This window comes from Somniosus microcephalus, chromosome 6 (genome assembly GCF_052327205.1).
Source record: "Somniosus microcephalus isolate GS21.2 chromosome 6, FLI_Smic_1.0, whole genome shotgun sequence".
Lineage (NCBI taxonomy): Eukaryota > Metazoa > Chordata > Chondrichthyes > Squaliformes > Somniosidae > Somniosus > Somniosus microcephalus.
In genome coordinates this window covers 22,277,196-22,305,082 of record NC_140992.1, presented here as the reverse complement: position 1 = coordinate 22,305,082, position 27,887 = coordinate 22,277,196, and the positions used below count along the sequence as shown (strand labels likewise).

At 49.0% G+C, this 27,887-nt stretch overlaps 1 protein-coding gene across 1 annotated transcript in view; it reads right to left on the bottom strand.

The window, feature by feature from the left end:
* LOC147115536 (carboxypeptidase B-like) overlaps positions 1-14,937 on the bottom strand; it is a 33,321-nt gene extending 18,384 nt beyond the window's left edge. The window contains exons 1-4 of the mRNA XM_085989845.1: positions 14,830-14,937; positions 14,659-14,734; positions 14,450-14,574; positions 14,250-14,352 (exon numbers count right to left, since the gene is read on the bottom strand). Coding sequence (XP_085845971.1) covers positions 14,250-14,352; positions 14,450-14,574; positions 14,659-14,734; positions 14,830-14,900 — 375 coding nt within the window. The 5' untranslated portion in view covers positions 14,901-14,937. The remainder of the gene's footprint in view (positions 1-14,249; positions 14,353-14,449; positions 14,575-14,658; positions 14,735-14,829) is intronic.
* Positions 14,938-27,887: the final 12,950 nt, after the last annotated feature.

Here is a 27,887-nt window from a genome sequence, read left to right as displayed (position 1 = left end):
CCGTTTGTGTGTTCCCCCCTGAAGAGATCGCAAAGTCTCTGAAGAATGGACTCAGTCGAGAGTATTTTTGTGGACTTTATGGGCTGAGGGTGTTTTCCCTGAGGTGGGATCGTCCTGTGCAAATGCGTGGGGGACTGGTTTGTTAAAACTCCAGAGGATGCATGGCAGTTGGCTGTGACAAAAGAACTCAGTCATCCAGAATGTATGGGTTCGCCCAACAGTCCTGGAAAAAGGAAGGGGGCCATTGAACTTGATTAAAAGGCCACTCTAATATGCAAAACCACTTCTCACCTCCATCTCAGAAGAGAAGCAGAACAATGAACCCACTGGCCTCAGCCAGCCGAAAGGGAGCCAGTTTTTTTTCCCAACACAAAGACCGAAAGATATGTCCCAGACTTAGGGCCATTAATCCAATACTCATGGGTCTGAGGAAGACCCATCACTGGTTAAGCACTGGAGTGCTAAAACAATTGGATTTTAAAGATTGGTGGGAAAAGATAGGGGCAGCCAGACTCCTACAAAGATAGACTCTTTTCCACCATTCTCTCTCTCTCCCTCTCGCTCCCTGCTCCAACAAGATCGAACTAACAAGAAGTACCAGAGAAGCCGACAAGCAGAGCGATCGAAACCAACCACGTGTGGGGGTAAGCATAGTCTCTCAGAAGTGAAGCTTTTGGGCTATTCCGAGGGTGGGAGTTTCATTTGGTTCAGCCAGGCGAAGGGGTTTATGTGACTGGGTAATTCGTTGATGGGGTGGAATTAGAGTCACCATAGCAACAAGGGAATTACTGCTTGTTATAGTCCCCAGTTGTTCCCGTAGTCGACTTCCTGGGGAAGACAAACATTCGGGCATGGGGGGTGGTGTTAATGGCAGTGCAAAGTAGTGACCGGATGGAGTGCAGCGCAATCGGGAGGACCTCTTGCCAGCGGGAGGTTGGGAGGCCCTTAGACTTTAAGGCTAAGAGGGTGGCCTTCCATACCGTCGCGTTCTCTCTTTCCACCTGGCCGTTCCCTCGGGGGTTGTAGCTGGTGGTCCTGCTTGCTGCAATACCCCTCTCCAATAGGAACTGACGGAGTTCCTCGCTCATGAAGGAGGCGCCCCGGTCACTATGTATATAGTTCGGGAACCCGAACAAGGCGAAGAGTTTGTTCATTATCAGACATCTTTAAAATTTAGCCAATAAAATTGATATGCCTATCAATTAGTCCAATAAAAGGCGACGAGTTAAGAACGTAACTGAAGGTTTTTATTGGCTAAATAACAGAGCCCACCCTCGTGGGTGATCCGATCCAACAGGGAGGAATACTAGCCAGTCAGCTACCTTTATACCTGGGCAGGTAATGGGCGGAGTCGGAGGTGGTCAGCCCAGGTATAACAGTGCGACAAGAGGCGACCTCGTGTAGTGATGTGACAGTGAGAACAGTGAGAACAATATACAGTGATAACTATAACAGTGGTTTACCACATGTATGTTGTCTGTAATCTGGATTTTATTCTCCACAGGGACTGTGATTTCGTTTAGTAGTGCATGTTTTAGCCAGTGTATGTTAGACCAAATAAATATAAGTTTGATTTTTCACCGAAGCATTCCTGTCCGTGACTTATTTCATTTACACTCTGAATAATAATTCCCGGGTATAGAACTTTCGTAAGGCGGGGGCGATTTGAACCGTCTGTCTAGCAATTGAGCTAGGATCAAAAAACGCTTACATCTCTTGGCGACCAGTGGCAGAACCTGGGTTGAAGAAGTGTAAATCAGTCATGGACAGTGCTTCTGGCGAAAGATCCCAAATGGAGGAAAGGATTTCTTCATATGTGTTTAAAAAGGTTAGCGTCACTAAGAAGTGGGTGCTAGGCTTGTTGCCTGTGGATGCAGCGGCAGAATGGACGGAGGGCAAGGAGCATAGGCACAGCATTGAAAAGGCGATATGGCTTGTCTGTCTACAAAGACAATTGCAACTGCTAGATAAGCAGGTTGCTAAGTTAGAGGCAGAACTCAGGGAGTCTGCGGCACAGTCAGACGCAAGGGCTGTAGTAGGGAGCAGGTTATGCATGGAGCTAAGGGATGAGAAGCAGGGAAGAATAAGCCAGGAGGAAACCTACCGTAACCATAAGGAGTTCTTGCAATGCCAGGTAACTGAGGCAAAGGGGAACGAGAGGGTGGTTAGGGAGCAGAACGCTTGCTTGTTGAGTGAGGTAAAGGTGCTGGGAGAGCAGCTGAAGGATATTCAGGTGGCATACAGAGTCGCCAGCACTGGAGGGTTTGATATGGGTAATCATGGTCCTTGCCAGGAGCAGATCCGGAATTTGACCGATGCTCTATCTAAAGCCAAAGGGATGGTCTGCTTGGTAGCTCCGGGAGTGGCCCGGGTAGATGAGGACGAGCAGGAGGGAGATAAGGAGGACTGTGAGGCAGAGGAGGACGCTCGACCACCGCCCGAAGTGCCGGGACCAGGACCCATGTGCCCTGTCCGGCAGCGGAAATACGGTGCGCCCATAGACGGTCAAGAGCAAGGAGCACTGCAGAGTGACTTCGTGGTACCGTATACAACCCCCCAGCTGCAGGCAATGGTCTCTAACCTGACCAAACTGACCAGCACAGGGGACCCATCTGTCCATTTTACGAATGTGGAGCAGGTGGGGGGGGATTAATAATTGTAACGAAGCTGAGACAGCCAAATTACTTTTATTTTCCCTGGATAGTAGGTTGTACCAGTCGCTCTCAGTGGGTAGCAAGAGGGGGCAGGGTACATTAGAGGGGGTAAAGGATGACATCCTAGAGGCTATGGGCCTCAATGATGGAAGTCCCTTCTCCCGACTGGAAAGGACACTGCAGTCAGCTGGGGAGGCACCGCAGGCTTTCGCAGACAGGCTTTGGCCTGTTTACCAGAGTGCCTGTGCGGGGGTGCCCCACTGGGCACAGCTGCAGGGGGAGCTGAGGGCTCATTGGCTGAGGACCCTGGTGGCGAACAGCCTGCCCAGGATCAACGCCAAAGCAGAGGGGTGGTTCGATTCCAGGGATCCCCAGATCACAGAAGAGAGTGTGATCCGGCAGTTAACTCTCTCTTTTAAGAATGGTAGGGGTGAGGATGACAAACCAAAGGGCAGAGTACACGAGTTAAAGCCTAGTGGGGGCAACGTTAGAAGAGAGTGGCGCCAGGAAGGGGGTGTATTGATTTCTTTGTGGGTTCAATGACGAGACATTTATGAAAGAGAATGTCTTTTAATCTAATGTCTGTTCAACTCTTTTAAACAGCTTTTACAGGAGACACGATGCTTGTGATGCATCTAGAACAAAACTGAAACTAAACCCAAACTGCTTGTCTCTCGGTCACATGACCTCTGCTGGTCAGGCACATGCAAACATGCTGATAAGGCATCATAATCAAACAGGCAAATACCATCTCTATTTGCTGATATCATTACATTTCCTTTTCTTAAAACAAAAGTATTTTACTTTTAACTAACAACATGTTTTCTTTTTATTAATCTGCATTTTAACTGTAACACTTAATGAACTTACATTATCATTATCATGATCAAAGTTTTTTAACCTTGCTTTGTGTGTTCACATGAAATATGTCAATACACTAGAACTTGAAGAAAGAATAAGATAACATTACTTCCTTCTATAACAATAGTCCTTAAATTTGCTCAATGAGTCTCTCAGGAGGCTTCACGTGTCTTGAGGATTTTCTGATTGATTGTCCTTGAATCTGAGTTGTTGCCTCAGATGATGTGTTCTCAGCTGTGTGATCAGGTTGTTCAACAATGTCAGTCTCTTGACCTGCTGTGGCTGGTCCCATGAGAAGATCTCAACGATTTCTTCTCAGAACAGCACCCTCATCTGTCTGAATGGTGTATGATCTTGGTTGAACTTCACTCAGGACAGTTCCCTTCTGAGTCCATGTGTTTGTTTTGTCTTTGAACCTTACTTGGTCACCAGTGTGGAGTTCAGGTAGGTTTTGTGTTCCTCTGTCATAGTAGTACTTTTGCTTTTCTTTCTGTTGCTCTTTGAACTTCCTCACTTTCTCCCCCTCTTTTGTTTTCAGGAGGTTCTCCGGGATTGGTAGGTTTGTACTTAGCCAATGTCCCATCAGGAGTTGGGCTGGTGACTTACCACACTCGAGCGACGTTGTGCGGTATACAAGCATGCTCTGGTAGAAGTCAGTTCCACTGTCTTTTGCCTTGTACTTCAGTCTTTTCACTGTGTTTGCGGGCTCTCCTGGGTCAACAGCTCTGGACAACGTGTCTGCTGTATACATCAGCTTACCCGGTGTGTACGCAACATTCAGTTCATCATAGACTGTCTCTCCTTCGCTTTCCACAACGAGGACTCTCTTTACCAGGTTCAGTCTCTCACAGGCTTTTAAACCTAGTATGGCTTGCACCTCCTTTGGCACCACGATTAATGCTAACGTGTGCTCTCTGTCCTTGTGTGTCACTTTGACAATGCATCTTCCTTTCACTGGTATTTCAGTACCTGAGTATCCTGTCACTTTCACATTGATTCCATGTATCTTTGGTCTGGGTCTAATTTTCTTAAAATCAGTCTCTGATATCACGTTAACTTGTGCTCCAGTATCCAATTTAAATGGAATATGTATGTCATTCACTTTTAGTGTCAACATCCAGTCTCTTTCTTCTTTTTTGTTTTCAGACACAACATCTACATAGAACTCCTCTATGTCGCTTTCATCTACTGCATGAACCCTGCTTTGTTGCATTTGGTTCTTACAGCAACGGGCATAATGGTTGTTCTTGTTGCAACTATTGCATGTTTTACCATATGTTGGACACTTTCTTGGTGGATGCTGTGTACCGCATCGACGACATGACTTTCGATTGTCCCTTTCATTTTCGTTCGCTGGCCACGCCTCTTTTTTCACATTGGCGCTCTTTTTGTTAAACGGTTTGTGTCCGTTCTTACTCACTGCATCCACGTTGCAGCTACTGTCACTGAACAGCTCCTTTGCCTGCGACTTCACAGTCTCTGTAGCCTTACACAGTGCTATGGCTTTTCCCAGGTCTAGATCTTGCTCTCTTAGCAGTCTTTCCCTTAGACCATTATCTGGAATACCACACACCAGTCTGTCTTTTATCAGCGAGTCTGTCAGTCCCCCAAATTCACACGATTTGCTTCTGTTTCTCAGTTCAGTCACATACTGATCAATAGTCTCACCCGTTTTCTGAACACATGTGAAAAATCTGTGCCTCTCAAACGTCACGTTACGTTTAGGTATGCAGTAGGCCTCAAACTGTTCCATTATTTTATCTAGCTTCATTTTGTCTCCATCAGCAGCGAATGTGAAGTTATTATACACCTCCAGCGCTTCATCACCCACGACATGTAAGAACAGTGACGATTTCCTTTTATTACTTTTCTCGTCAGCTCCGATTGCTGATAAATACAACTCTACACGTTGTTTGAATCTCCTCCAATTTTCAGCCACATTACCTGTCAACTGAAGCGTCGCCGGTGGGTGTAAACCTTCCATTTTTTCACTTCATTAGCTATTCTCCAATGGTAAGCAACGATGTTCTCTTTTGGCTTGCTAATTTGTGGAGAGCTGATTTAACTTCAGATTTTTTCTCTTCATCTCTTTCAGTCACTTCTGACACCATGTATTGATTTCTTTGTGGGTTCAATGACGAGGCATTTATGAAAGAGAATGTCTTTTAATCTAATGTCTGTTCAACTCTTTTAAACAGCTTTTACAGGAGACACGATGCTTGTGATGCATCTAGAACGAAACTGAAACTAAACCCAAACTGCTTGTCTCTCGGTCACATGACCTCTGCTGGTCAGGCATAAGCAATCAATACATGCAAACATGCTGATAAGGCATCATAATCAAACAGGCAAATACCATCTCTATTTGCTGATATCATTACAGGGGGTAGCTCAGAGAAGAAGCAGGGTTGTTATGGGTGCGGGAGTAAAGGGCACTGGAGGAAAAACTGCCCAGTCTCTGACAAAAGGAGCGGGAAAGGGGATCCTCCAGCGCCAGTGCAGAAAGCCGCAGCTGTGGCAGGAAGCAGCACTGATCCGTTCACGTTATTAGTAGCTGCTCTCCGCGCAGTCTTTCCGGCAGGGCAGGGTAGGGTGGACGCAGCAGCGGGCAGCGTACTCCCATCCGCCCCGAACAATCCCGACCCATGACTAGAGGCTTCTCAGCCCGTTTACCTGTGCCTACTAAGTTATGATGCTTGGAAGAGACCGTGCGTGAAGATGGGGGTGGAGAAAGTGCAAGGGACTTATCTGCTGGACACTGGAGCTTCAAGCACCATTGTCTATGCGGATAACCCGACCACATCACCTCTATCGAGCGGGGTCCCATATAAATTAGTAGGGTTCACCGGGAACGAACAGGCTGGGTCTTTCTCCATCCCGCTAGCGGTCAATCTGGGTACACTCCATAAGGAGTGGAAATGTGTCCTGATGCGGTGGGAGCGTGAGGGAATAGGCATTTTGGGGGCAGACTTCATACTGGCCCACAATTATTGGTGGATTTCCGGAATCACTGTCTTTGGGGGGCAGTATGCATGGGAAAGGAGGAGGAGGTGGTAGTTGTACCAGAGAAGCAAGGCAAGGGAACCGTGTGTACGATGAAACCCAAGGGTAGTTATGACCTTGAACTTTTGGTCACTTCTACCCTGGCGGAGTACATAGCGGATGTGCGAGCCAACCTCGCGGCATTCGCTACACACAAGCACGACTGTGGGAGAGTAATAGGGGTGGAGGTCAGAGTAGAAGGGGACCCCATGGTCCGACCACAGAAACAGTACAACTTCCCCAGAGAGGCAGAGACGGATTTAGAGACAGCAGTGGGATCACTGTTTGAGCAGGGTGCATTGAGACCCATAGCGACCCATGTGAACTCTCCGATTTGGCTGGTTAGGAAACCGGACAATTCGTGCAGAGCCACTGTGGACTATCGGGTTCTTAACAAGAACATCCCAGCCTGTGCCCCCACCGTCGCAGCCGTAGCTGACCTGATCGGGAGTATCCCAGCATCCGCGAAAACATTCACATTTCGAACAGATTCTGGTCTATCCCTCTCAAAAGGGAGGACCAGTATAAGTTCTCATTCACTTTCAAGGGTCAGCAGTACACATGGACCTGCCTTTCCCAAGGGTTTCACAACAGTCCTTCTATTTTCCACCAATGTATGGCCAACTGTTTAAAAGGGTTCAGCAGGCCACAGCAGCTTGTGCAGTACGTGGACGACCTGCTTTTGTTCTCCAATGAGGAGGAGGAGCATGGCCCCCTGCTGGCTGAACTGCTGAGTCTGTTAAAGGGAGCTGGGTTCAAGGTCAATCCCAAGAAAGCACAGGTCAGCCAGCAGGAAGTAAAATTCCTCGGGTTGACTGTGCGTGCTGGGGAGAAGGCCATCGATGAGGCGAGGAGGGAGATGGTACAGGAGCTACCTGCCCCGACCACGGTAACGGGGGTAAGATCCTTCCTGCGACTCACAGGGTACTGCGGGGATTTCATAGAGGACTATGCCGCTACGGCAGCTCCTCTACTCCGGCTCCTCCACAAAGGAGTGGGCTGGGAGTGGGATGAGGGTTGCATGGCAGCTTTTAGTCGTCTGAAGGGAGATCTGCGGACCGCACTGGTTTTAGGAGCGATTAATGGGGGAAAGGAGTTCTTTTTGGAGGTAGCTGCCACAGGAGACAGTTTGACCGCAGTGCTGCTCCAGGAGCAGCATGGCAAGCTGAGGCCTGTGGTACACTCATCAAGAATCCTCACAGATGTAGAGAGGGTTACTCCAATTGTGAGAGGCACCTGCTTGCCACACATTGGGCCGTGAGGAGATCACAAATCTTCACGGGGGCGTCCCCGATAACTCCCTTAACCCATCATACGCCCACTCAGATGCTTCTGGATGGGAGGATAAAGGACGGCACGGTGAGCAGTGCACGCATTGCTCGCTGGACTTTATTGCTCTCTCAGATGAATTTGAGTGTGAAAGGCCTCTGTGAGCCCAAGCTCGCCGCAAATTTGATCTACCCAGGGGTGGCCCACAAATGTTCTGTTGAAGGGGTGTGGGACGTAGACATAGGGTTTCGGGCTGGGATCCATCCGACGGGCCGCGAGATCTATGTAGACGGGTCCAGTGCAGTGGTGGCCGGGGAGCGACTCACTGGATGCAGGATTTTTGACCCAAAGGCCATTAAACTCCCAAGTGCCCAGCACGCTGAACTGTCGGCGGTGGTGTATCTGGTTACCCACCCCGAAGAGTTCCCTACACCCTACATGATTTGCTCGGGCAGCATGTTCATTTGCAATTCGTGTGCAGAATATTTAGCCATTTGGTCTCGTCGCGGGTTCACATCTGCAGACGGGAAACCCCTAGCAACCAAGCCATTGTTGCGACAGATCTTAACATCGATAGGAACCCAGAGGGATTTCTATATCCACAAAGTCAAGGCCCATTCTAAGACAGAACCCCGTGCGGAGGGCAATCAGCAGGCCGACATGCTGGCCAAAGAGGGTGCTCGAACGGGCACGTTTTGGGATCCATATAGGTCGAGTCTGGTAGCAGCGATCAGAGACAGAGGTGGGACCCAAGGGAGTGCAGGGGTAGCATTGGCACCAGACCTAAAGATGGTCCAGGCACGGGATCCCGCCCTAAAGACTGTTCTGGAGACGCTGGTTAAGGGAGATAAGGTAGAGGGTCCATACAGAGTGGCAGGTATTACGGTAAAGGAAGAAGCCTTCCCATGCCGAATAGCCACAGCTTTGGGGACCGCAAGGATTCTAATGAGAGAAGTGTTCTCTAGGTGAGGGCTACCACAGTATGTGGAGTCCGATCAGGGGAGTCACTTCACAGGGGCAGTCATGCAGGCGACTTTGAAGATGCTAGGTGAGGAAGGTAAATGGCACGTTGCACACAACCCGCAGTCATCGGGGATTGTGGAGCGGATGAATAGGACCATCAAGGAAAGGTTACGGAAGGAGACGGGAGACTTGCCTAGAAAATGGGCGGAGGTCTTGCCGTTAGTTCTGATGGGGGTCCGAGCCAGCCCATCTAGAAGCACAGGGTATTCCCTGCATGAGCTCGTGACTGGCAGGGTCATGAGAACGCCCAGCCATGTACTGGCCCCGGTTCTCACGGAAGGTCAGTTGAGAGAGGTGAACCAGGACAGGTTTGTTAAGAATTTGCTTGAGCATCTCAGACAGATCCATTGGCAGGCTGCCAGTAACATGGGGAAGCAACATTGCAGAAATCGTTTATTGCTTGAGCCTCAGAGGCACCACGAGTGGGAGGTCGGAGATCAAGTAATGGTTAGAAACTTCGCCAGGGTAGGGACTTTTGAACCGCTATACATGGGACCGTACAGTATCGTGAATAGGGCGAGTCCAATGGTATATGCGGTCAAAATGCCCCGACACACTAAGTGGTTCCATATCAATCAGTGCAAGCTTTTTAACCCTGGGGAAAGAGCTGATAAGAGGAGGAAACAGCAGGGAGTGGTGAGCTGCGCTACAGGTGTGGGTCTCCAGCCCCTAATCTGGGACTGTGAGGAGCCCACAGAGGGACCAGTCGTTCTGCCTGTGGGGGCAGGAGTGAGAAGGAGTGCCAGGATCCCACGGCCAAGGGTGCCGTGGACGCCTCCTTACACACCGGTGAATGAAGGAAGCCGGAGTCGTAAGAGGCCCAGGGTCGAGGAGACCTAGTGTGGCCACCCGGAGACGTGTGGCGCTGTACATAACTTCTTTCTCTCCTGTCTGTTGCCTTAGCTTGTCAGTATAGTTTGGATTTTAATCATGTGTAGCTGCGTCTGGAAAGGTGAGGCATCACCCAAGGACAACGCTGCATTCTGTGTGTTTTCAGGGAACGCCTAAGCCAGCACGAGTCACGGGGCGACACCAAGGAATCGGTTGCCTTCGGCTGCACTGGCGGAGACGGACCGACCGTGACCACTGGAGGTGGCTCGAAGGATGGGGCGGCATCTATCTCCATGAGGGAAGATGGCCTGGATGGCTGGGGTCGAATTCCACCCGGTATTCCAGCCATGACGAGTTCACCTATGGTGAAGCGTCTGTCCCATGCCCAAGAATAGGGGTTACCGCCTCCCAGGTTAGGGTAACAGAGGGAAAGTGGGAAGGTGGTGGTGGCTCAGGAAATTGAGCACGGATACAGGGGACCAGACAGCTGACTGGGAAAGACTAAGTAATGACACGTACCAGACGATCACGGGTTCTCAGGGAGGAGTGAATGTGTGTTGGGATAAGTGGTGGGAATCGAGGAAGGGATTTACGTGTGTATGTGGGGGTCGGAAAAGATCTGACCAGCGGGTGTGTCGATCGTGATTAGCAGGCGATGGCAGGACGCCGGGGGTGGGATCGGTTGGGATTGGAGTGTGTACTCCTGTGTAATCCCAAAACCCCCGAACACCATCAACGCCACAGAGCTCATCTCATACACCAGGAAGCCCCCGCCCAGAGCCCCGACTGTAGATGGGTGTCCCACCACCACCAGGGGTCCAGGGAATGGGTTGCTGTTAATCCCTACTGACAAAGTGTTGTTTCAGAACATGCACTACGCCATGGCATCCGTGATCCTGAACATGACTGAAGTCCATCTGCCTGTGTGGTGGCCAACGAAGACGGAGAAGCTTTATGAAGCTCTGTTAAAAGCGATGTTTCAGGAATTTTATGAACTGGACTATGGAAATGTAGAGAAAGAACAGCTTTATAATCTGAATGTTGGGGATAGTGTGGGGTCCGGGAGGCAGAGAAGAGGGACCTGGAACAATGTAGCCACAGCGTTCAGTACAGAAACGGGTATTATTAATAATATGGATGATGCACAACTCCAGATGCAGCTCACTGGGTTAAAGAACCAACGGCGTAAGATTCTAGAGGAAGAGAATACAGTGGTGGGTTCAGAGCTTCATGAGGACCAGGCAATGATCGTTCATTTAAAGGAGGTCATTGCGGAGCTGGAGAGGCACGCAAAAACTCCAGAGAACGCATGGCAGTTGGCTGTGACAAAAGAACTCAGTCATCCAGAATGTATGGGTTCGCCCAACAGTCCTGGAAAAAGGAAGGGGGCCATTGAACTTGATTAAAAGGCCACTCTAATATGCAAAACCACTTCTCACCTCCATCTCAGAAGAGAAGCAGAACAATGAACCCACTGGCCTCAGCCAGCCGAAAGGGAGCCAGTTTTTTTTCCCAACACAAAGACCGAAAGCTATGTCCCAGACTTAGGGCCATTAATCCAATACTCATGGGTCCGAGGAAGACCCATCACTGATTAAGCACCGGAGTGCTAAAACAAATGGATTTTAAAGATTGGTGGGAAAAGATAGGGGCAGCCAGACTCCTATAAAGATAGATTCTTTTCCACCATTCTCTCTCTATCCCTTGCTCCCTGCTCCAACAAGATCGCACTAACAAGAAGTACCAGAGAAGCCGACGAGCAGAGCGATCGAAACCGACCGCGTGTGGGGGTAAGCATAGTCTCTCAGAAGTGAAGCTTTTGGGCTATTCTGAGGGTGGGAGTTACGTTTGGTTCAGCCAGGTGAAGGGGTTTATGCGACTGGGTAATTCATTGGTAGGGCTGGAATTAGAGTCCACCATAGCAACAAGGGAATTACTGCTTGTTATAGTCCCCAGTTTTGTACTGTATGTATGTTGTTTGTAACCTGGATTTTATTCTCCACAGGGACAGTGATTTCATTTAGTAGTGCATGTTTTAGCCAGTGTATGTTAGACCAAATAAATATAAGTTTGATTTTTCACCGATGCATTCCTGTCCGTGATTTATTCCATTTACACTCTGAATAATAATTCCCGGGTATAGAACGTTCGTAAGGCGGGGGCGATTCGAACCGTCCGTCTAGCAATTGGGCTAGGATCAAAAACCACTTACGCCTTCTCCCCACCATTGGTGGCAGAACCTTCAGTCAGCAGGGTCCTAGTCTGCAAGTCCCTCGCTAAACCTCGCCACCTCTCTCATTTCATGTAAAATCCTTCTCAACATTATCTCTTCGACCAAGCTTTCGCTTTCATCCACTACTTCTAATCTCTCCCTTCCCGGTTTAGATCAGTTTATCTTATCCGTGATGTGCCACGGGCAGTTCTTCAGAAGTTGGTAGCATCCTTGCCTCTGCGTCAGGAGGTTGTGGGTTCAAGTCCGACACCAGCGACTCGAGCACATAATCCAGGCTGACACACCCGTGCAGAACTGAGGGAGTGCTGCACTGTGGGAGATGTCTTTTGGATGAGACGTTAAACTGAAGTCCCCATCTGCCCTCTCGGGTGGACATAAAAGATCCCGTGTTACTATTCGAAGATGAGCAGAGGAGTTCTCCTGGTGTCCTGGTTAACATTTATCCATCAACCAACACCTAAAACTGATGATCTGCTCATTTATTTCATTGCTGTTTTTGGGAGCTTGCTGTGTGCAAATTGGCTGCTGCATTTCCTACATTACAAAGACTACACTTCAAAAGTGCTTAATACACAAAGTGCTTTGTGACATCCTGAGGCCATGTTATAAATGCTAGTCTTTCTTTTTTATTAAAGTCATCGGGGGAAAAATTCAGTATCGCCCCGTTTGGGGCGCCATTATCGGCCGTGCGCAAAGTTTTGCGCCTGGCGCTAATTATCGGCTCCGACGGCAAACTTGGCTTTTATCGCCCCTGGAGGTGATTGGAGCACTAAATCAGGCGCTTCACACCTGTCTTAAGGCGCAAAGTCCGAGGAGCGAGGCGCTACCTCAGAGCGCTGGCGAAGCAAGGAAGGGCAAATCAAAATAAACCTGCAAATTGCTGCTCAGTACTCAAAACTCCTTCACACAGCGTTGAATCTCTCCAGAAGTCTCTCTCTCTCTCTCTCTCTCTCAGAATGCGTGGTGCACAAATGTCACCGACAAAAAAAGGCAGGAAGCGGTCACCTTTAAATAGCGCTCCCCCAGTCCCTTTCTGACTGCAAAACGCTCCCCTCAACCTGTCGTTGTTAGCAGCAGGCGGTAAGGCAGGGGGCGCCACTCAATATCCGGTCCGGGGCACTAACGGGGCGTTGCGCACTCGACTGACGTCACGATCTGCCGACGCAGGAGATTGTGGCGGTAGTGTTTAGCGCTGTCGCAAAATGTCTAGTTAATTTCGCGAGCGGCGCAAACATCGCTGTGCCCGGGCGCTAGTTGCTTTGCACCCCATTAGCGCCCTCTTAAGGCGCTAACGGGACACGCAAACAACTGAATTTTTCCCCCATCATTATTAGGTCTGTGGGAAAGAGCTCAGAGCACTTCATATACAAGTAAGTGCAGTGACTTATGCAAGGCATAGTTCATGTATACATTCAGTCAGGGCGGATTGATATGGCTGGATAGATTTTCTTGGCTTATTCCTAGAGCAAACTTATTATTGTGATTATCAACATGAGCTGAAACAGCCGCGAATGAAAACTATATTACAGGTAGACTATCCTTTATCCGAAAACCTCGGGACCAGCCGTGTTTCGGTTTTCGGAAAATTTCGGATTACGGAAGGTATTTTATAAGACTGGGAAATTTGTCGGGGGTGGGTCGGCGGGTGGGGGTCGGCGGGGTCGGCGGCGGGGGTCGGGGTCGGCGGGGGTCCGCGGGGGGGTCGGCGGGGGGTCGGCGGGGGGGTCGGCGGGAGTCGGGGTCGGCGGGGGGGTCGGCGGGGGTCCGCGGGGGGGTCACCGGGGGGGGTCGGCGGGAGTCGGGGTTGATGGGGGGTCGGCGGGGGGTCCGCGGGGGGTTTGGCGGGGGTTGGGGTCGGCGGGGGTCCGTGGGGGGGTCCGCGGGGGGTTGTCGGCGGGGGTCGGGGTCGTGCGCACGACTTATGCTGACCCTCTGCTCAGCGTAAGTCGTGCGCCACTCTGGTCATGTCGTACGCACGACTTACGCTGAACGAAAAAACCTTCGGTTTTTAGAGGGTTTCGGTTTTCGGAAGTTCGGATAAAAGTTAGTCTACCTGTAACAGATTACGGTCGTACCTAACGTCCATTTCATTCCTGGTAGTTCATTTCTGCTGTCGGGCAGCTGGAGAAGGTGAATGAGAACAGCCTGGGCAGGTTTACACTAAGACTGGAACCAAGGCGGGTCGATGGAGTTATGGTACAGATCTAATCGAATGGCGGAACAGGCTTAAGGGGCTGAATGGCCTACTCCTGCTCCTATGTTCCTATGACTGGCAGAGTTCTAACACCCGACTGTGCACGGTTTAAAAATAAAAGTTACAACCACGTTAATTTTACCTGATCCCAGTTATGATAACTTTCATAATCGTAGCTGACAGATCGTGGCTCCTTTCGGTCAAACTGGTTCTCGATTAAGATCTGCAGGTTCTCAGTTAATACCCTGCACAAAATAAAACATTATTTTCTTCTTTTATAAAAAGGTACAAATGATATGATTATAAAGTTTGGTGAATGCTAACGCAGGCTCTGAAACTAACTCATATTTCAATCCAATCTCCTCCAGCCCAGTCTGAACATCCGAAGCCCAATCAGCACCGACCCTGAAATCCACACTCCTGTTTGTGGTCACCAGCTCGACAGAATGTGGCTGCCAAAAATCAATCTGCATGCACATCAATAACACAATTAATAGTTTCATTTAATCGAACTCAAATCAGTTGCGTTAACTAGCAACATGAAATCCTACCTCCACAGTTCGGGCCACGTTCCTGATAAACTGCAGGTGCTGTTCATTTTCAGGTCTCAGACGCAAAACTTTATCCCTTACAACAAAAAAGGTATAAACGTCAGATTTAGTACATGCGGTAGAATTTCCCGCCTCCGTCGCTTTCACGGCGCATCCAGGGACATTTCTCACCCGGGGTATCGCCCAACAGGACCTGCGACCGCAACAGCGGCAACAAAACCCAGAAGCAGAAGTCCTTCCATCGTTTATTTGGGATTGTAAGAGTCACCCGGTCGGGTCAGGCACATTTATACCCGATACAGTATCCGGACCAAACTATCGGCTGGTGTCTGCAGCATAACACGCCTCATTTAAAATTAAAATTTGCATACTCATGTATTGGGCAACACTCACAGGCTTTCTGATATTGCCACAGGTGCCAACAAGCTTTCAGTTATCATGTCGTAAACTATCTGTTCACCGCCTACAGCTCCTTCCTTAATTAGATGTGGCCAAGACATACCTGTCCTTGCTGGACTATCATTTTTCTATTTCGATTCACTTCACAACAATAACAACAGCAACTTGTATTTATACAGCACCTCTAACACAGTTAAACGTCCCAAGGTGCTTCATGGGAGCGTTATAAAACAATAAGCCACATAAGGAGATACAGGGCAGATGACCAAAAGCTTGGTCAAAGAGGTAGGTTTTAAGGAGCGTCTTAAAGGAGGAAAGAGAGGTAGAGAGGCGGAGAGGTTTAGGGAGGGAATTCCAGAGCTTAAGACCTAGGCAGCTGAAGGCACGGCCGCCAATGGTGGAGTGATTAAAATTGGGGATGCACAAGAGGCCAGAATTAGAGGAGAACAGAAAAGGGGTACGACAACATAGTGGATCTGTTACTAGATTAGTAATCCAGTAGGCCTGGACTAATGATCCAGAGCCTTGAGTTCAGATCCCACCATGGCAGCTGGAGAATTTAAATTCAAATAATTAAATAAATCTGGAATAAAAAGCTAGTGTCAGTAATGGTGACCATGAAACTATCAGATTGTCGTAAAAACCCATCTGGTTCTCTACTGTCCTTTAGGGAAGGAAATCTGCTGTCCTTACCTGGTCTGACCGATATGTGACTTCAGACCCACAGCAATGTGATTGACTCTTAACTGCCCTCTGAAATGGCAGCTTACCACCACCTTCTCAAGGGCAATTAGAGACGGGCAATAAATGCTGGCCTTGCCGGTGATGTCCACATCCCGGGAATCACAGATCACAGAAACCCCACAGTGCAGATAGAGGCCATTTCGGCCCATCGAGCCTGCACCGACACATATCCCACCCGATCCCCGTAACCCCTACACCAACACATATCCCACCCTATCCCCGTAACCCCACGTATTTAATCCCCCTAACACTAAGGGTCAATTTTTATCATAGCCAATCAACCTAACCCGCACATCTTTGGACTGTGGGAGGAAACCGGAGCACCCGGAGAAAACCCACGCAAACACGGGGAGAATGTGCAAACTCCACACAGACAGGGAATGAATTTTAAAAAACCTTGGCAGGTTATCGGGCTGGAAGAGATTACAGAGATAGGGAGGGGTGAGGCCATGGAGGGATTTGAAAACAAGGATGAGAATTTTAAGATCAAGGCTTTGCTTAACCGGTTTCTATTTCTAAAGAAATTCAGAAAGCACTGGCCACTATGGAAGCCGCTGGCCCCTCTCTGCAGCAGGCACTGGGCACTGGTAACTGAGTGAGGTAATCCGGTAGCACTGAGTTATACTACCGGCTCCGCAGACATAGTTAAGGTGCATTTACGTTGTGCTTTAATGCTGTGTCGGTAACGCTGCCTCCCGACATGGTGGTCTCCCGCAGGCATCAGCCAGGAAGACTATTGACCAACATGGCATGTTCGCTTTGATGTTAGCCATGGCTCAGTTAGTAGCACTCACGCCTTTGTGTCCCAAGGTCGTGGGTTCCAGTTGCACTCCAGAGACCTGAGGGAGTGCTGCACTGTCAGAGGTCAAGGTCAAGGCCGAGGCCTCGTCTGCCCTCTCAGGTGGATGTAAAAGATCCCATGGCACTATTTCGAAGAAGAGCAGGGGAGTTAGCCCCGGTGTCCTGGCCAATACTTATCCCTCAACCGACATCATTAACATAGAAGATAGGAGCAGGAGTAGGCCATTCGGCCCTTCGAGCCTGCTCCGCCATTCAACGAGATCATGGCTGATCATCCAAACCCTAGCACCCGGTCCCTACACCGACAGCCATCCCACCCAAGCCCTATCCCCGTAACCCCGTAACCCCACGTATTTAATCCCCCCTAACACTAAGGGTCAATTTTTATCATGGCCAATCAACCTAACCCGCACATCTTTGGACTGTGGGAGGAAACCGGAGCACCCGGAGGAAACCCACGCAAACACGGGGAGAATGTGCAAACTCCACACAGACAGTCACCCGAGGCCGGATTTGAACCCGGGTCCCTGGCGCTGTGAGGCAACAGTGCTAACCACTATGCCACCGTGCTGCCCAGATTATCTGGTCATTATCATATTCCTATTTGTGGGACCTTGCTGTATGCAAATTGACTGCTGCGATTCCAACATTACAACCGTGACTACGGTTCTAAAGTCATTAATTGGCTGTGAAGCGCTTTGGGACGTCCCGCGGTTGAGAAAGGCGCTATATAAATGCAAGTTCTTTCATCTTTCTCTAGAGAACACAGATGTCTGCCCGGGGTATTTAAATTAAGAGGCCTCCCACTGACTCCACAAACATTGGCAGGGTCAGTGTCAAAGGTCATGGACGGGCGCATCACTGCACTGATGCCAGGATGTAGGCTAATAGCGTGAGACTCACCGCCAAGAGCCAGTGGCACCAGCACAGCACTATTAAAGCAGTTTAAAACACTCACTAGTGTCAGGACGTTGGTATAACAGCCTACAGGATGGTCCGCTCTCAAGTAACCTTAAAAAGGTGGAGTTAATCTGCAGGCTGTCTGTGATCTTTTGAACTTGATATTTTCATGTGTAACACTTCACCTTGTAACTGAGGGGCTGGAATTCCACTGCTCTTGTCCGGCAGCACAAGGACTGGGTACAGCAGGCCAGGAAAACCCAAGGCCAGAGGCCTGGTGACCAATTTGCGTTTTAAACACACTACCTTGGGGTTTCCATCAGGGTAGCACTGTGGGGTGCAGGAGGCTTGCACTGCTCCGTGGCTCCAGCCTCAATAATACCTTTAGGTCCATGGGTGGTGGCACGAGTTGGGGAGGGAGTGTCTTGGCAACTGCTGGAATTCCGATGTGTTGCGCCTTTGGTACAATGGCAGCACTGTACGCCTTTAAGAACTGGAACAAGATAAAATCCTTCAGGCACACAGCCAGCACCGATCTGTTTGAGCTGTCCTGGCTGGCCTTTGCTGTGATTCATGAGTGCTTGCTTTTAGGGCTTTTTTTGCCTACTTTGACATTACACTTTGGGTGTCTCCGATTCTGTTTGGATTGGATCTTGTTGATTTCCCCTACCATTCAAGATAATCTGCCTAAAATAAGGACCAGCACCCTATGGCTAGCATAGGCCTGACCTTGGGAATTCTCTTGGCCTTAGGGAGATAGAGGGTGAGAGGGGATTGTAGGAATATTGATATGTTTTTACATTACTTTTATTTCCAACAAATACAAAACAGTACCGTAGACAGAATTGGTTTAAAGCGTTTTCTCAAAAAATGTGTCTTTCCCCTCAGTGATGCTGATAACACATAGGGGGAAAAATTCAGTTGGTTTGTGCCTCCCGTTAGCGCCTTAAGAGGGCGCGAATGGGGCGCAAAGCAACTAGCGCCCGGGCGAGGCGATATCTGCGCCTCTTGTGGAATTGACCGGACATTTTGCGGCGGCGCTAAACAATACCGCCCCATCTTCTGCGCACGCAGATCTTGACGTCATTCGAGAGTGCAACGCCCTTGTGACGCCCCGGAATGGAAATTGAGTGGCGCCCCCCTCCTTTCCGCCTGGCGCTACCAACGACAGGTAGACTGGAACGCTTCCCAGTCGCTGTGGGGCTGGGGGGTTGCTATTTAAAGGGGACCTCTTCCTGGCTTTTGTGTGGTAGCCATTTTTGCACCACTCGTTCTGAGAGAGAGAGAGAGATTTTGAGAGAGACAAAGTGTGGTGTATGTAACCTGTTCCACCTTAAGAGAACTACCTTAAGAGATGTACTACTTTCTCTTGGCTGCTGTATACTGTAATACCGGTGGTGGCCACACCGGTATATAAGTGTTGTGTAGGGATTTGCTGGGCAGTTCAGCCCTGACCTCCGAATAGTAAAGACCTGTTAAATGTTATTCTTGTGGTCTGTGTCCAGTGATTTATAATAAGCATAACTGGGACACACAGACTTAACAGTGGCGACGAGTCCGATCTTACCCTGCGGCAGTTTTACATCCAAGGCAGCTTCGTCCTCAGAACGGGCGTCGAGAAGAGGCATCCACCCTCATCATCTTGCTGAGCACCATCGCACGGGAGGCATCGAGAACCCGGGTTAAAAAGAAAAATTCTGACCACGAAGCCCTCCATCAGCGACAGGCAGTGATCATCCCTTCTACCACGGTGGTGGGTAAGCCGATCAGCGACACGAGCAGAAAGTTGGCCGCGTTGACTGTGGAGTGGGGGAGGGAAAACGGAGGAAAAAGGGCGGAGAACTCGACCACGACCGGTGAAAAGGGCCGGGCTGCAATCGAGGCCGAGAGGCACAGCGACTGGGGCAGCTTAAGGCACGAGAGCCGCGGAGAACTCAAACGCAGCCAGGGTAAAGGGCCGGGCTGCAAGCGGGGCTGAGAGGCGCAACAGCAGGGTAAGCGTGAATGCCCACGGGAACCGCGGGGGAGTAAAAGCAGCGTCGGGGAATTGAGAACCGCTGGGGAGTCGAGAACGGCAGCAGCACGGCAATTGCCATTGCAGCCAGCGGGGGAAGAAGGCAAACGCGGGAATCCGCCATTGTAGTCGGCGGGGGAAGAAGACGAGCGCGGGAAAGACCGCCAAGCGCGGGAAGCCGCCATTTTAGTAGGCGGGGGAAGAAGACAAGCGCGGGAAGCCGCCATTTTGAGAAAAAGAAAAATTTAAAAACTTGCAAGGATGCCTAAACATGGGAACATTAATACCTTTGATAGCGATATCGAAGATTGGACCACGTATGTAGAACGCATGGAAGTTTATTGTAAAGCAAATAAGGTATCAGATGATGAGAAAGCACTAACCTTATTAAGCTCAATGGGTGCGAAGACATACAGGCTATTGAAGCACCTTCTGTCACCAGATAAACCGGCGGATCAGACTTTCGCGAATATTGTTACTGTCCTGAAAAATCATTTAAACCCCACGCCGCTGATAATAGCGGAACGATTTAAATTTTACAGAAGAGCGCAGCTGAAAGACGAAAGCAACGCTGAATTTTTAATTGAACTGCGTAAGCTATCAAAGTACTGTCAGTTTGGAACAGGACTAGCAGATGCGCGGAGAGATAAATTTGTGTGTGGATTGTTAAAAGAAGGAACACAAAAGCGACTGCTTGAGGAGAATGATCTTACGCTTGATAAAGCTGTCACTATTGCAGCATCGCACGAAGCCGCAGCGAGAGGCACTGCGGAAATGCAGCTACGGTCACCGGAACTCAGCACCAATCAAATGGTCTTGGGTACAGTAAAATGTTATCGTTGTGGAAAGACAACGCACGATCAGAACCAGTGCTGGTTCAAAAATCAGGAATGCAGAAAATGTGGCAGGCTTGGTCACATAGCTAAAGTATGCCGGTCAGGAAAGAAGACCAGCAACAAAAAGTCACCGCAGGAAAAGTACAGAAAGGTACACAAGGTGACAGAGAACAGTTCGAACGAACAGAAGTCAAATTCAGACTCCAGCAGTAATGAACTGGGTAGTCTAAGAGTACACAATGTTGGTAATGAAGCAGACCTCCAAACAATCTGGGTCACACTTCAGATAGCAGGAGTCCAAGTGAAGATGGAATTGGACACTGGATCGGCATTGACGGTCATGAATAAGCAAGATTACAAAAGGTTATTCCCACATATTCCCCTACGGGATACGGAGATTGTATTGAAAACATACACGGGGCAAAGAGTATACCCCATCGGGAAGATAGAGGTAAAGGTGGTCCACAAGGGCAAAGAAAGCCGAGGAATGGACTTATATGTGCTACCTGAGGGAGGTCCACCACTACTGGGACGGGAGTGGATTAGGAAAATAAATATGGACTGGCATTCCTTAAAAGCACTAACGGTAGATTCCGGTAAAAAAGATGTCAAACCTAAACGATTGTCCAGAATATTGGACGATGCTAAAGAGGTGTTCCAACAGGGACTGGGAACACTGAGAGGAATTACGGCAAACATCAAGGTTGAAGAACATGCAAACCCGAAATTTTTCAAAGCCAGACCGGTACCTTATGCAATACGACCTGCTGTGGAAGCTGAGCTGGAAGGGCTAGAACGTTCAGGAGTACTGTCTAAGGTAGACTGGAGTGAGTGGGCCACGCCCATTGTCCCCGTCATGAAGCGTTCATCGAGCAACAAGCCGGGGGAACCGGGGAAGGTTCGCATCTGTGGAGATTTCAAGATCACTGTTAATCCGGTGCTTCACACGGTGCAGTATCCGCTTCCGCGGATTGAGGATATCTTCGCTTCGTTGTCTGGCGGGAAACACTTCACCAAGATAGACCTGGCGCAGGTGTACTTACAGATGGAAGTTGAGGAAGAGTCACGCCAGTATCTCACGATCAACACGCATAGAGGCTTGTACCGGTATAATAGACTGGTTTTTGGAGTGGCATTGGCTCCAGCAATTTGGCAGAGGGCCATGGAGCAGGTATTACAGGGAATTCCAGGCACACAATGTTACCTGGACGATATTCTGATTACAGGAGATGATGACGAGGAACACCTTGCAAATTTGGAACTGGTGCTCACCAGATTGAAAGAATATGGACTTCGAGTTAATCGCCAGAAATGTGAGTTCTTTCAGAAGCGGGTCTCGTACTGTGGTCATGTCATTGACCAGGAGGGGCTTCATAAGTCTCCTGACAAGATCGAAGCTGTTGTGAAGGCTCCCGCTCCGGATAATGTATCCCAGTTGAGGTCGTTCCTAGGGTTGATTAACTATTACCATAAGTTTCTGCCAAATTTATCCACGGTGCTGCACCCGCTGAACGCTCTTTTGCAGAAGGGAGTACCATGGAAGTGGAGCGAGGACTGTAAGAGGGCCTTTCGCAAAAGCAAGGCATTGATCACCTCAGAGGAAGTGTTGGCTCACTTCAACCCAACGCTGCCTATTCGTTTGGCTTGTGATGCTTCTCCATATGGTATTGGGGCAGTACTCTCACACAAGTTGCCAAATGGCTTGGAGAGGCCAGTCGTGTTCGCATCCAGATCATTGACCTCCGCTGAGCGCAACTATGCTCAGATAGATAGGGAGGCTCTCAGCCTTGTGTGGGGAGTAAAGAAGTTTAATCATTACCTGCAGGGCCAAAAGTTTACGCTACTGACAGACCACCAGCCGTTGGTATCCATTTTTAACCCTAAGAAGGGTGTTTCGGTGATGACAGCACAGAGACTCCAGAGATGGTCCCTTTTCCTAGGGGCACATCAATATCAGATTGAATTCAAAGGTACAAAGCAGCATGGTAATGCTGATGGGCTGTCGCGCCTGCCACTACCTACAGAGGAGGAGGCACCGACGGTTGACCCTGTTGAGTTATTTCACTCGACCATCATCGAATGTTTACCAGTCACCAATGCAAGTATTGAAAGAGAAACCAGGAACGACCCGACACTGTCCCGGGTCTACGAAGTGACAGTGAAGGGATGGCCAGCACATGGTGATCCACTGTTACCGGCATTCTCAGCAAGACGAGAACAGCTGTCCGTCTGTCAAGGAACATTGATGTATGGAACAAGGGTGATTATTCCTCCTAAGTTAAGAGAGAAAGTTCTAAAGGAACTGCATGAAGGTCATCTGGGGGTAGTCAAGATGAAAAGCCTTGCTAGGACTTGTGTGGTGGCCGGGTATCGACCAACAGATAGCGGATCTGACGAAAAGCTGCTCAGGGTGCCAAAAAGTGCAAAATGCACCTCCGATTGCACCGCTGCATCCATGGGAATGGCCTTCAACCCCATGGCAACGTGTACACATTGACTTTGCTGGTCCATTCATGGACTCCATGTTTTTAATTGCGGTGGACGCACATTCTAAATGGCCAGAAGTGATTAAGATGACTACCACTACCTCGGAAAAGACGATCGCGGTGCTAAGAACGATATTTGCAAGAAATGGATTGCCAGAACAAATATGTTCAGACAACGGACCGCAGTTCGTGTCAGAAGAATTCCAGAAATTCATGAAGAAGAAGGGGGTGAAACATTATACCTCTGCCCCATATCATCCGGCTACAAATGGGTTGGCCGAGAGATTTGTACAAACGTTCAAAAAAGCAATAAAGGCCATGAGAGAAGGTTAGATTCCACTACAACACAAGGTGGACAAATTCCTACTGGCATATCGAAATGCCACTCATGCAGTGACAAACCAAAGTCCTGCCATGATGTTCTATAACAGGAGGTTGCGGTCCAGGTTGGACTTGTTAAAACCAAATGTGCGGAGGGAAGTTGAAAACAAACAGTTCCAGCATATAAATAACAAGACCACTCGGAGCTTCGAAATAGGACAACCAGTGTTAGCCCGGGACTATAAAAACGAGAAATGGCAATCTGGAACAATTCGGGCCAGACAAGGACCCCTGATGTACACGGTAGATATTGGTGAAAATGTAATACGGCGTCATGCTGACCAACTGGTAGAATCGAGAACAAGGGTCGAACCCATGGTTACGGCAGAGACAACCGTGGAAGAAGTTAGTGAACCTGAAGCATCTACCTCAGAAGTGAATGTACCTGATGATGATGTCCAATCCATAAGAGACCAACTAGATGAGTCACCCCAGCAACGAGAATCAGAGACCCCTGAAAGGCGTTATCCAACTCGAATCAGGAGGCCTCCTCAGAGACTGAATCTTTGAACTGTTTTGCATGAAGTTGTATATATATATGTTATTATGTTATGTTAAATGGGGATATAACTGTTAAGCTAAAAAGGGAGGATTGTGGTGTATGTAACCTGTTCCACCTTAAGAGAACTACCTTAAGAGATGTACTACTTTCTCTTGGCTGTTGTATACTGTAATACCGGTGGTGACCACACCTGTAGTGTATGTACCCGTTTACCTTTAAGGGAACTATAGAATGTAACCGTTCACCTTTAAGAGCACTACTTTAGGTGTGGCACTATTTGTTGGCTCATGTATACTGTAATACCGATAGTGACCACACCAGTATATAAGGGTTGTGATACGTTAACTAGGGCAGAATCGCCTGAACCTCTGAATAGTAAAGACCTGTTTTGTTTGTTAATCTTGGAGTCTGTGTATTATTTACAATACAAACCACAGACTTTACAATGGCGACGAGGCCAATCGTACCCTGCGGCAACAGTAGTTCCTAAGCAACTAAGGAGCGTCGAAGTGAGGCACCCGCCCTCGTCGTTCTGCTGGGTGAAAACTCGAGGCTGCAGCGATAGCAAAGAGGAAGATTTTGGCATTGAAAACTTCCATCTGCAACAGGCACTGACGGTCCCTTCTGCCACAGTGAGGAGCGAGCCGATCGACAAGAGAGGCAAGGCTGCCACGGACTGTGAGTAAGGGAACAGTAAAAGAAAATAAGGAAGGAGTAAAACCAGAGGATAAGGGCGGTACACTCGACCACGGTCGAGGGGGAAAGGAGCCAGACAAAGTCGGGTCCAGAGGCGCTGAGGCCGGGAGCAGGCCGGGTGAGACAGAGCCGAGAAATCGGGAATTGGCCGAGAGCCAGTTCAGAGGCTGTAACTGTCCGCCGTCATCGGGGGTACCCGGAGCCGGTTGCCTGCCGCGGGAAGGAGAGCGCTGAAGCCGACGCGCGGGCTGGGGATCTGAAAACCAGCGGAGAGCGCTGAAGCCGACGCGCGGGCTGGGGGTCTGAAAGCCAGCGGAGAGCGCTGAAGCCGACGCACAGGCTGGGGACCGGTAGCCAGCGGCCGTTGCCCGCGGGGGAAAGTGTACCCCTCCCGCCAGGGGAAGAAGCGGGAAACCGCCATTGCCGTGGGCGGGGAGAACAGACGAGCGCGGGGAAAACCGCCATTAAAGTGGGCGGGGAGAGCCGAGAAGCGCGGGAAAGCCGCCGGGGAAGAAGACAGAAGCGGGAAACCGCCATCTTAGGAAAACAATAATAAGTAAAGAAATACTTGTGTTGTTCTCGAGAAGAGAAGAAGATGCCTAAGCGAGGAAATATTAATGATTTTGATGTTGAGATAGAGGACTGGGCCACGTATGTGGAACGCATAGAAATATATTGCAAAGCCAACGAAATTGAGGATGACGACAAGGCAATAACTTTGTTAAATTCGATGGGAGCAAAAACATACGGGCTCTTGAAACATCTAATAGCACCAGTTAAACCAGTGGACCAGACCTTCGAAGAGATCGTAGCAGTGCTGAAGGATCACTTGAACCCCACACCGTTGATGCTGGCTGAACGATTTAAATTTTACGCAAGAACCCAGAGGAAAGATGAAAGCAATGCGGAATACTTAGTCGAACTGCGTAAGCTAGCGAAATACTGCCAGTTTGGAGGGAATTTGACAGAGGCGCTGCGGGACAAGTTCGTATGCGGCTTGGCCAAAGAAGGAACGCAGAAGCGACTTCTGGAAGAAAACGACCTCACACTGGACAGGGCTGTCCTCATAGCTTCATCGCACGAAGCCGCAGCGAAAGGAACGGCGGAAATGCAGCTAAAGGCGGCGGCACTCGGGGTGGACCAAATTACTGCAAGCACTTCCAAATGCTACCGTTGTGGAAAGACAACGCACGACCAGAATCAGTGCTGGTTTAAGAACCAAGAGTGCAGGAAATGTGGCAAACTGGGTCACATCGCGAAGGTATGCAGGTCCGGAAAGAAGACCAACAAGCAAAGGAAGCCACCACCACAAGAAAAGTACAACAAGGTGCATCAGGTGGCTGAAAAGAGTTCAGACGAACAAAATTCAGACTCAGACCCAAACAGCCAGGAGCTGGATAGTCTGAGAATCCACAATGTGGGTAAAGTAACTGATCTACAGACGATCTGGGTCACACTAAAAATAGCTGGAGTCCAAGTACGAATGGAGCTGGACACGGGATCAGCTGTATCAGTCATCAACCAAAAGGACTACCACCGGCTATTCTCTCACATACCCTTAAGAAATACTAAATTCGTATTACAGACATACACGGGGCATAATGTATACCCCATGGGAAAAATACGAGTCAAAGTGAGAGATAGGGGCAAAGAACACCCACGAATGAATCTGTACGTATTACCTGAGGGAGGACCACCACTCCTAGGGCGGGAGAGGATGCAGAAAATAAACATAGAATGGCACTACCTACAAGCCATAGGGAAGGAGGACTCGGTGCAAGCTATCAGCTCAGATTCTGAAATGGATGACGTGACGACCAATGTAAACATGGAAGACAAGGCAAAAAGGGAATTGCTGATGAGGGGAAAGGAAACGAAGACAGGCAGGCAGGCCCATGTTACCAAGCAAAATCAAGCTGTAGAGCAGAACCCCAGGTTGACAGAGAATTCTGAGCCTGCTCAAGCTAAGGATTCATCCACGACGGAAGAACACCGAGCTCGGTCCCAAACTTATGTCAAAGTACAACGACAATTAGAACAGTTGAGTGCCCGTCTCGTACAAGAGATGGAAAAGATGAAAAAGTTCTGGGACACCGAATGGGAGACCCTGGAAAGACAACAGAGACAGCTAGCTCAAGCAGAGAGCGACCATAGAGCCATCGTGGCCAAGTACCAATCACATCTCCCTGAGGCTGTTCAGGAACTAGAATATGCACAGAACGATCCAAAGGAAGAGGAATCTTCAGGAAGTCAGGATGGTATTCCAGTTCATCTCTACGACTTGTTGCAAGCAGAGTGTAACGAGTTGAAAGAACAGTATGAATAGGCTCAGACTACAATCCTGGAAGGAGTTAACTTGGCAACCTCCGAAAAGCTAGTTTTACTGGAAGCATATGAACAACAAAAGTCTGAACAGGAGCAAGAATTACAAAGACTGCAGGAGATGTTTGATGAGCTCCAGGTCAAGGCTGACTCATCGTTAGGGATTCAATCCATAGAGGAAAAATTAGTGGTGGAAGACATAACAGAACAGGGAATACAGGATGTCCAAGAACTCGTTAAATTATTAAAGGAAACACAAAATAAATATGAAGCGGCAATGGCCGAGGTCCAACGACTTGAAGAACAGATTCAACTGGGAATCTTTTCAGTGGAAGAAAAGGGAACTGTAAGAAACACAGAGATCGTAAGAATGGGCCCTGAACATGAGCTTAAATTGTCAAAGGAGAGGGGTTTGGAGCAGAAAAAGCTGGAGGAAGCTGAACACATGAAGAAGTCTCTTCAGGAGAGATGTCTGGATGTGGAAACAGCTGCTGCGATAGAAGGATTAAATCACCTGATAACTCAATCCTCGATGGAAGGGGAGGTATTGAGGTCAGTAGTGAAGGAATGGCAGACAACCCTGGAGGAGTGGAATGAATATGAACGCATGAGGAAGTCTTTTAAAGAAAGAGAGATAGAGAAGGAACAGCAGTCAGCTAGGGTCCAGTTGGGTAAGGAAGAAGTAGAAGGGCCTCTCGATGGACTAACTCAGGATGACCCCGAATGTGACCATGACCTGTTGAGTGACACTGAATATTACGAGGAGGTGGTCTGCCCAAAGTGTGATGAAAACTCCCAAAGTGCTGAAATGCGGATGAAGCACTTAAGGTCTAAGGAACATAGAGAGTTGGTGGCGCTACAGCTGGCCGCCGAGAAAGGAGCTTCGAGAGTTTCAAAAAGGCAGAAAAGAAAAAGAAGAAGCCGGAGATAATAACTGTTTAAAATATTATTACTTCTACTACCTCAGTCCGAACACTATGAAAGGTGCTAAATTTGTAAAAAAAATCCGGGGACATTATCAAGACAGCCAGTGGGTTGTATAAGTCCGCACTGCTGGTTCAACAGGACGAAAGTACAAGCTGTTAAAAAGGCTATGGAGGAGTCACGTTTACCATGTGAACCGGCTACACCAAAAAGATGCTGTCTGG